The following is a 10,162-nucleotide window of genomic DNA, read 5'->3' on the forward strand; positions in this document are numbered from 1 at the left end:
GGGGGGGGAGTGGTGGCGCGCGGAGCACAACAGGAAGTGAGGTCACCGCCCCGCGGCGCCGCGCATGCCCGCCCGTGCGCCTGCGCCAGCGGCAACGCTCCCGCCTCTTCCGGTGGAGGCGGGGGGTCACATCCGGTCGGCTGTGGTTTGTTTGTTTTTCACTGTAATTATTTTTTTCTTGATGTCAGTGCTAGTTGGCTGGTGCGTCTAAAATGCTTAAGCTTGTATTTAGTTACCACAGAGTGAGTGGGTCTTTTATCTGAATAAATTCTGCATCTTTTTGAGCGCTTACTGTGTCAGCGATGAAGGCCAACATGATAAAATATTTAGTCTAAGACTCGTAGTATGTTTTGGATATTGTGTGGTGATTTAAAATGTTTTGCTACCATTTTCTCAGTAAGGTTATATAAGACAGAGGTTTGGTATTTTAAAAAAAAACAACACGGTTGTAGGCTGAATTTTTAGTCTTAAAGGACTTTCCATTTGGGTCAAGGAAAAAAACTTTCAGAAGTAGGGACCGCATGTTACACCAGATTAGTAGTATTTAACTAAGAGAGTATCTAAAATAATAAGTTGCTCAGATGAGCATCGCGTTGTCAGTCGGTGTGTTAGCTTCCTCCTCTCGTGTTTACTTGCTGACTCACCGGACGACGTGTGCCTTGAAGTTGTTGGGATACATTATCCTTCTGCTTGTATCATAATAGCTGTCTGCAACACAGGGTGTCCGGATGAAATCACAGCCCAGCGAGCAGCCGGAACAACAGCAGGGAGAGCTGCCTCCTCCAACTGGAATGAGGTTGTGAGGGAACAGAAATTACCGCTCTGTATCTGCATAAGTAACTGAGCTGCACAGGTTCTGATTACTCCTCTCTCTTCACCAAGATCTTTTCTTTTCCACGCTACAAAAAAAGCTGGTGCTTAGTTGGTAGAAGTAGCGCTAACGTAGGTGTTATTGCTGTGGTATTAGGTGGAGTTAGTTCTCTGTGTAAGTGTGTTCTTGTTACAGGAGCTATTACCATTCGCTGTGTTTAAAAAACCACCTTCTTAGTGGTTTTTTTAAAGCTTGAGGAAGATACAGAATCACAGAACAATTGACGTTGGCAGGGATCCCTGGAGGTTCAACCTCCCTGCTCAAGGAGGGCCACCCCAAGCCAGTCCAGTTCCTCAAGACCATGTCCAGACAGCTTTTGAATACCTTGGTGTCTACCAGGGCCCCTAGGACCCATTTTCTGCAAAGCTGCTTTCCAGCTGGTTGTCCCCGGCATGTGTCCCCTGGCACATGGGCTTGTTCCTCCTCAGGGGCAGGACACTTCCCTTGTTGAAGTCCATGAGGTTCCTGTTGGCCCCTTTCAAGGGGTTTCCTGTCGACGTCCCTCTGGATGGCAGCAGGATGCTCTGGTGTATCAGTCACTCTCAGTTTGGTGTCATCAGCAAATCTCTTGAAGGTACACTCTGCCCTGTCATCCAGATCATTAATGAAGACATTAAACAGGACTGGACCCAGTATTGGATACACCACTAGTCACTGACCCCCAGCTTGATTTTATGGCACTGATCACAACGCTCTGGGCACAGCAGTTCTGCCATTTTTCAGTCCACCTCGCTGTCTGCACATCCTGTCTGTGCTTCATCAGCTTCTCCATGAGCATCTTAGGGGAGACAGTGTCAAAATATCCAGTGCTCTCCCTTTGTCTACCAAAGCAGTCATTTCATTGTAGAAGGTTCTCAAATATGAAAACCTTGTAATTTAAAAATAAAGACTGAGAAGATGATCTTGTCACAACCCACACAGTGGAATCGAAGGCTCTCTCAGTAATAGCACCCACAGCAAATAGCCCTGTTTTTCCCAAGTAGAGAAGTCAAAAGCACTAAATGAAGCAGGGTAATCAGCCAGGTCAACTTCAACAAATGCTGAGCTTGAGGTACTCTGGTGGAGAACTGAGACTTGGTACTGTTGGTGGCTGCTGCTCAGCAAAAGCAAAGCCTGTGCTAGGGAAGAAAACCTTTATGAAGTACTTTTTAGCGGAAGCAGGGCCGGTGTAGGGTGTGCAAGTGATTGCCGAAAGTACAGCACTGAAGAGCATCAAATTTAGAAAGATTTGAGATTCCTTCTTAGCTAGATTAAATGATACCCAGGGTAGATTCTAAAGAAATACATCAGCCAGCTTTTATCAATCCCTTTTTTATTTAAAACAAGGCTTATTGTTTACCGTTCCTACTGTTATTTGTACTTGTGCAGAGCTTCTTGTGGTGTCAGAAAATTTTAATAGCTATTTGCAATCAAAATACGTTCTGATAGGAGTGTGTTACTCTTGCTGGGATCTAGACGTAAGATTGAAAAATGTTGTTTAGCTTAAAACTTTATCTCAGATCGAAAAATGTTGTTTAGCTTAAAACTTTATCTTGTTTTAGGGAAAATCTGTTGTTTTGGTTATGTTTTGGGGGTTTTTTTGTTTGTTGGTTTGGTTTTTTAATATATATGTAACATCAAGTCCCAAGTCGGAAATAGTAGTAGAAAGTTGACTATTTCTAATGGTGGTGCTTGTTGCTTTTCACCTCTTAATATATATGTAACATCAAGTTCCAAAGTCGGAAATAGTAGTAGAAAGTTGACTGTTTTTAATGGTGGTGCTTGTTGCTTTTCACCTCTTCTGAAGTTATTCTGGTAATACTCTTAAAACAACAGAAGAGTCTGTCTAAGCTGTAATGGATGTGCAAGACACTGTTGACCCCAAATTTCACTTTAAATTGCTAATTCACCTATGCAGTTGTAGAAGAGACTGTTTGTTCCGTTCTTGGGTATCATAAAGCTTGTTCTGAATCAACTTTCAAAAATGTTCTACTGGAATGACCTCAGCTTTGTGTGCTCAGTGTGCTATTTTGAGTTTATTTTCGTGTATTATGATGCTGCTGGGCAACTAATGTTTTTAACAAGGTTCTTACAGTCATGTCTCTTTCCTGCTTGTAGCAGTACGTGGTAACTCTGGCAGCTTCTGGCCATCCCAATAATGAAAACAGAAGCTAAGGATGGAGAAGAGGAAAGCCTGCAGACAGCATTCAAAAAACTAAGAGTTGACACAGCTGGGTGAGTATCACCACAGGGAGGAACGGAGTTAACACATTACAAACGGACTCAAAGGGAACACTCTTGTGGCTAAATTTGAAGGAATGAAGTAATTCCAAAAGGGTAGGCACTGAAAGCCTCCCTTCTAGTTGAACAAACTGAAATGAATTCTGCACTTCTGAAGGAATTGTAATTTATTTGATCCTTGTTAGGTCCCAACAGGCTTGAAACAAATCTAACCATAGTCAGGGGTTGACAACGTGCTTGAAGTGAATTTTGGCGTGAATCTGGCTGCCAGAGGTTATGTCTGTAGCACTGCAACTCTGCTATCAAAATTAGCATATTTTTGGGGCTCTGATGGCCTGCCATGAGAATAAACTCCCTTCTTTTCCCCTGAGAGGAACGTTCTTTCCATGTCAGTAAAGGAGTAGGCTTGAAACAAATCTAACCATAGTCAGGGGTTGACAACGTGCTTGAAGTGAATTTTGGCGTGAATCTGGCTGCCAGAGGTTATGTCTGTAGCCCTGCAACTCTGCTCTCAAAATTAGCATATCGTTGGGGCTCCGAAGGCCTGCCATGAGAATAAACTCCCTTCTTTTCCCCTGAGAGGAACGTTCTTTCCATGTCAGTAAAGGAGAGCGTTAGATTCACTGCATGGTTCCCACACGAACTATTTTTATTGATGTCACTTAACAAATTCCCTATTTATAACCAAAATCACTAAATGGGAAAGAATCCTTTTTTGTTGTTGTCTTGTTTTGTGGGAGATCTGACATGTGGCACTTATCCTCCCTGTCGCAAGTGGCAGAACACAAGCAGCGTGTCTTCTGTTAGTGACAATCATTTTTGTCTGAAATGAAGAAAAAAAAAAAAGGCTTCTATATAATGTTTTTTCTGCTGACATGTGCACCATTACATTACTTAGGACATATTACATATGACTGAACTGAAAGTGTAGGTAAGGCAGTATGTAAATATCAAAATAGTAACTAGAATTATCGTAGAAGTTAGGTAAAGTGGGCTTCTAAAGTTATCTTTCATTTAAGTAATTAATCTTGTTAGAAATATACCACCACCCAAGTGTCTCTCACTTCTTCAGTATCATTAGTCCCACCCCCAGGTCAGGCATACCTAATTACTTTGGAGTTTTTACTGTTGACCTTCAATTTAATGCTTGGTGTTCATTGTTCTTTAAATGGAAAATAGCAGGTGTTTGACTAATGCTTTAACTGGTAATTAATAGGGGTTCAACTTATCCTAGAACAGTGTGTGGGGACTTTTATTTTCACTTTTCAGGGAATCGGCCTGGCTTACAAACCAATTTCATATAGGATTTGGAAAATAATTTCCTTGTGAATTTCAGTGTAGTATGTGAAGTCACAACTTGGAAAAAGTATTCTTGGGATTATCACAGCTCCTCAAAAATGGGACTTTGGGATGCATTTATAGCAGCAGAAAAATTAGTAAATCTTCTGGCTCAAATAGAAGTTGAAGACCTGACACAACTCTGTTGCTCAAGCGATTGAGCTTGCAACAGTATGAGGAGTTCTAGCTTATGTTGTCCTAGACAGAGACTTGTGAAGGTCCCTGGCTCAAATAGAAGTTGAAGAACTGACACAACTCCGTTGCTCAAGTGATTGAGCTTGCAACAGTATGAGGAGTTTTAGCTTATGTTGTCCTAGACAGAGACTTGTGTGTTCTTCAGTTAAACAAAGTCTGTTTGTCTCCAAAGAACATTTATTTTTAGGAAAGAATGGCTTGTTTGTCTCTGGAAAAAGAGACGTGTTTCTTCAGTGCTGGTGTTTTTTCCCCTCCCCTCTCCCGGGAAACTGCAGTTTAGCCATTGTGTGTGCTCTGTCATTGGCGTGGGGGGTTGGATTGGCAGTGGAGTGGCTGAATGGCATCACGTTGGTGAAAGAGTCCGTTACACAAACTTTAGAGATAGGAATGTGTAAACACTATCTTTCTTATTCGAGTCATCTTTGTGGGCATGTTTTTAAGACGTATTGTAAATGATTCCTGGCAATCTCTTCTGGGAAAGAAGATTAATAAACTTTTTCATATTCATAATGCTAATCAGTATAGGCTGATAAACTTTTTTTTCTCTTTCACAGATCTACTGCTTCTCTCTCTGTGGGTGAAGGGACGAGTCCAAGAACACTAGTTAGAACAGCAGCAGATGAAACCAAATCTAAGAGCGTGTGTACTTCAAAGGAAACCTGGCATGGGTAAGAGAAGCTAGGGATTATCAGACTATTTAAATGATACTGCATTGACAAGGAATTTTAAATAGGCAAGTTTTCTCGTAACTACACCCCTACACAAGGGAAAAAAGTTTTCTTTATTAAAGAGACTGTTTCAAATACTCTACACCCCATTTTTCTGTTCATAGGTGACTACTATTCTTATTTACAATTATAGGAAGTGAAAGGAAATGCTGTTCAACTATAGGTTTCCAAACACTATAGATACTTCTTAATTTAAATGTGAACTGCTGTTTTTGAATCAGACAATCACGAATACATCTCTTTCAATAACTGATTTTGCAGAAGCTGTCAGTACGCCTTGGGAACTAGATTGAAATAAAGAATTGTTTCTGAAGTGTCTATGCAGAACTTCGCGCTCATCTCCTACTGAAACAAAACTACCCTCTGACCTTGATTCATTAGTTTTGCGCTGTCATCTTATGCTTTGTCCTTCTCTTAGAGCTTATTTTGTCATGTCTCACGTGCTTTACTCATTTTCTAACCTTAAAAGCACACGCTTTTGGTTTCATTTCTCTGGTGTTCCTTTAATACAGCTGCTTGACTAGAACAAAGTCCAATTCCAAGATAGCAGAATACCCCGAGCAGATACTCTGAGCTTGCAATATAAATGCAGTAGAGATTTTGCCCAATGTTATTTGTAATCCAGCAATAAGTCTTTTAGTGAATCTTCACTCCCTTTTGTATCTTTCCCTGGTAGGTCTATGAAGAAGCCTTCAAGGGGAGTTGTGAGAACCCAGCGTCGCAGGCGTTCCAAGTCTCCAATTCTTCATCCTCCAAAGTTTATTCACTGCAGCACAAAACCACATTCCATGTGCAACCAGCTAGTGCAGAAAAGCCAGATCGATGCCCCAGATGACAGCAGTGGGTTTGGGATGCCAGTCCCAAAGGAAACCTGTGCACACGAACGATGCAGTATTGCTCCTGATGGTGGCCAGAAGGGAGCTGACGTTGAGTCTTTGGGAGCTTCTGTTACACAGTCAGTGCTGGAGAACAAACAGGAGAACTCTGCAGCTGCCCTTTCTCTAGTATCCAAAACCAGCCTAGAAACTACAGAGCTTTCTGACTTCCAATCCATGTGCAAGCTGAACACGAACAAACCCTGTGCATGTGCAGATAAAGCCTGTCAGTGTAAACGATGGCAAGATATGGAAGTGTACAAATTCTCTGGCTTGCAGAACACCCTCCAGTTGGCACCTGATAGAACAGTTTCTGAGGATCACTCCCAGTCTTTGCCATCAAGAACTCCCTCAAGTTCTCCACGCTCCTGCTCTGAGCAAGCCAGGGCCTTTGTGGATGATGTGACTATTGAAGATCTTTCGGGATACATGGAATATTACTTGTATATTCCAAAGAAAATGTCTCACATGGCGGAAATGATGTACACCTGACAGCAATGAGCACTAAAAACGGAAGGGGGATGGCTTAAATCTGCCCTCAGTCACATTCATGTGAGATGCAACCCGCTCCCTGCTCACTGTGCTTGCAATAAAAACACTTCTTTGCATCTTAGCTAATGTTCATTATTTAAGGTGGACAAACCATCTCCTGTCCTCTCCTTGGTACTACTACCTCTCTAGGCAAATTCAGGAGAGAAGAGTTGTCTTCTCTCAGGTTGGAGGCATTGTTCTTTCTTTGTGCCTAACCAGGCTTCTTTTCTGATGGGATGAACAGACATCCTCCTGCCCCATCTTTGGTGTTAAAGTAGTCAGATGCCAGTAGGTTAACATAATATTTGCTTGCTGAGCTGCCTCATCAGACAAGAAACTTGGACAATCAAAGCAAGGTTGTTTCAAGAAGTTATTATAATCTCTATTGTGCTGTTGAATGGAAAATGTAAAGCAAGCCTAAATTCTTGTCAAGTGTCCACCAGGCCTTAGAGACTTGTCTGCAGCAGCAGAAATACCCTGCTTTCTTCAGGGGGGCTGCTTCTAGTTAACTAAAAGGAGGAATGAGGTGATGGGCCCTGTTTAGTTTATATTTTAGGAAGGCCAAAATAGCCTTCAGTGGTCTAATTCCTGCACTGTGTTTTCCACTTTGTTCAGCCCTCTCTGTAACACCAAGTATAACCCTTCAAGTATTAAGATCCGTAGACTTGAGTAAACAGTTGTCAGCTGTGCAGCAGGGAGATCTTGAGCACTGTATTTTCTTTCTCCTTCAGTCTTTTTACTAAGCCATTGTTGCTGTAGGTGCTTCGCCCAGGTCCAAAATACAGGTGGAGCTTTACATTGTTCCTGATATTTACTTCTCCAGAAGCAGCCAGTTTGCCACACTCAGTGTGCTTCAGCACGATCTGTCTTTTATACATGTGTGTATAGCAAAGGAGCATCCCAGAAAATTGTATGATTTGTTGAGGGGGAGATGAGTTAGATTTGTCTTTACTATTTGCAGTACCTGAACTTTTCTCGGCTGTAAAGTCCAGAGAAGAAATTGAGACAAAGATTCTCCTGCAAATGTATTTCTGAAGTCAAGGCAATTGTTTGGTGACTGCTGTCTGCAATACTGGGCTGTGAAGTGCAAAATGGCCTTACTTCTCAAATAATTCTTTAATTTAATTACTCTTTACCATTCCCAAACTCTTGCAGGCAGCAGCCTCCACACGGCTGTGGGGCTCAGAACACCTTTTGATACGGTGCTGCTTTATTTCGTTACTCACCCCAGAGCTGTACCTGGAGGGTTGTGTGTTGCAGTGTCAGGTGCTCGGTACCACGTTACAGAATCCAGGAGGTAAAGTCAAAATACAAATAGAGTAGAAAGATGTGAACTGGTGTGGACTGGGGAGGGAGGTGAGCGGTGCTGGGCCACTAGAGGTCCCCCCCAGGCAGGCTGTGGGCTGGCTGGGCACGGCTGGCTCCTCTGTGTCTCCTCAGCCTTTTGGGGGAGAAGAGGGGTTTTCTGCCAAAATGAGGAAATAAGAGGAGCTCCGGGTGGTGCCTGGGTTCACCCGCGGTGTTAGTGCTTTCTGAAGGCTCGCCGTGTGGGTATGGCAGTGGTCAACAAAGGCTCTTTAAATGCCAACATCTGCAGAAGTTATTAACATTTAAACACAGTGTGCTATCAGTTCACAGCTGTGCTATGTGATGAGGAAGAGTTGCTAAGTAAATAATTACGTGGTCCTGAACTTGGCACCCTCTTAGGGCAGTTACAACATTTTTGGGCTGGTAAATACTGGAACACCATGAAACAGAAGACCATGGGCAGCTGCCACTGCTGCCTTAACGCTTTCCCTTCTGCTACTGCGGGGCGTTTTAGGCTGGTTTGGTCAACCCAGAAACCACAAAACAAAAACCTCTATTTTTCGTTTGAGAAAATGTGAATTTCCAACCCTTAATTGTGCAGAGAGAACCTTGGAAGTGTGACTGAGTAGTCTAAGAGCTTAGCTTTAAAAAAAAAAAAATTATATAACTTCAGCCAATTTAAAAATCTTTTTTAAAAAAATATATATATAATTTTAGAGGGCTAGTTCTGCCAAGCAGCACTCCTCTGTCGTGTTGGAGCCCCTGGCTGAATAAAAGTGAAGCCTTTTGTAATTAGCTTTATAGTGGGCAGTTGGTCCTTCTTGCCCGTGCCTGCGGGTGTTTTGGAGTTTGTGCTGTATATACGTACTTAGCTTTTCTTGCGGGTAAATATTGTTGGTCTTTTTTTGTATAATTCTTTCTTATAGCAGGACCAGTGGGGGGTTCTCCAAGGTGTCAAGGTCTGTTATGTGAGTCTGGAACTCGCTGTGGCCCGTGGCAGCTTTGCCCCAGAGCTCGGCGTAGTCCTGGGGAGCTCCTCTTGGTGGGCCACCACAACCCGCTGGTGGCACCATCTTGCCCCACGGCTCTTGCAGCTTCTCAGCAGCTCGTGGTCAGCGAGGGGAAGGTCATCTCTGTCACTGTCCTGCTGTGACAGTGTCTTTTGGAGATGGGGCAGGGGCGGCTGGAAGAAGGGGGGGCTTGGATTATCCTGTTACTCTGGTGTTTCATTCCTCATCATGAAATGCAGGTGGTGGAGAGGATATGGATTCTTTCAAGCAAGGTGGCTGTGGCTGCTCTGTGCCCCTGCAGCTGCCCCAAGGGTAGGGTCTCACCTTTCTTTTCCAACCAGACTAAATTATGCTGCCGGCTGTTAAGGAGATTGGGTAAGTTTGTTGTTGTTTGGGAGAGGGAGGAATGGCTTATTTGTGGATCCTTTTCACTACCTTAAAGCAGCTCTGGAAATTCAGGTTAAAAGCAGGAGCCGGGGTGAGATGTTGGCTGTAACCCGGGGGAGGGCTGTGCTTCTACCCCTTTGTCCCTGCTGAAGGGTTGACCTGTCTCCACTAGTGAGATCCAAACAGGCACAGCAGTTTGCAGTGAGCCATCGGAGCGCTTGGCTCAAGAGGCAGAGCTTGGGATGCAGCCGCTTCATAAATATGGGTGTTTTCACCCTAATCCCCACTGCGTGTGCTGCTGCCGGCTGTTAAGGAGATTGGGTAAGTTTGTTGTTGTTTGGGAGAGGGAGGAATGGCTTATTTGTGGATCTTTTTCGCTACCTTAAAGCAGCTCTGGAAATTCAGGTTAAAAGCAGGAGCCGGGGTGAGATGTTGGCTGTAACCCGGGGGAGGGCTGTGCTTCTACCCCTTGCTCTAAGGTGGGAGCAGACCTGTCCCTAGACGTTCCCTGCCCCGGGCATCCCTCGGGGGTCCAGCGGGGCTCGGCTCCCTCCTCTCCCGGTGCGGTGCCGGTGCGGGCAGGCAGGAGGGAGCCAGGCGGCCCCTTCCCAGGCTCTATTTTAAGCAGACATTGACTTTCCCAGCCTCTTCTCCGCCTGGAGCCCTGCCCGGGGCGGGCGACGGGGAAGGAGGGGAGGG

General features: G+C 44.1%; 1 protein-coding gene across 4 annotated transcripts in view; it reads left to right on the forward strand.

The window, feature by feature from the left end:
• LOC106889086 (oxidative stress-responsive serine-rich protein 1-like) overlaps positions 1-6,840 on the forward strand; it is a 9,739-nt gene extending 2,899 nt beyond the window's left edge. Inside the window, exons 1-4 of one of the 4 annotated variants that reach the window (XM_014943809.1) lie at positions 187-796; positions 2,969-3,085; positions 5,179-5,292; positions 6,029-6,840. In XM_014943809.1, coding sequence (XP_014799295.1) covers positions 3,009-3,085; positions 5,179-5,292; positions 6,029-6,719 — 882 coding nt within the window. In that variant the 5' untranslated portion in view covers positions 187-796; positions 2,969-3,008 and the 3' untranslated portion in view covers positions 6,720-6,840. Of the gene's footprint in view, positions 1-186; positions 797-2,570; positions 3,086-5,178; positions 5,293-6,028 lie in introns of those variants that run through there. The other 3 variants (XM_014943810.1, XM_014943811.1, XM_014943808.1) reach the window with 3 other exon arrangements.
• The last annotated feature ends 3,322 nt before the right edge of the window (positions 6,841-10,162 follow it).

Source organism: Calidris pugnax, unplaced genomic scaffold (assembly GCF_001431845.1).
Source record: "Calidris pugnax isolate Ruff unplaced genomic scaffold, ASM143184v1 scaffold118, whole genome shotgun sequence".
Classification (NCBI taxonomy): domain Eukaryota; kingdom Metazoa; phylum Chordata; class Aves; order Charadriiformes; family Scolopacidae; genus Calidris; species Calidris pugnax.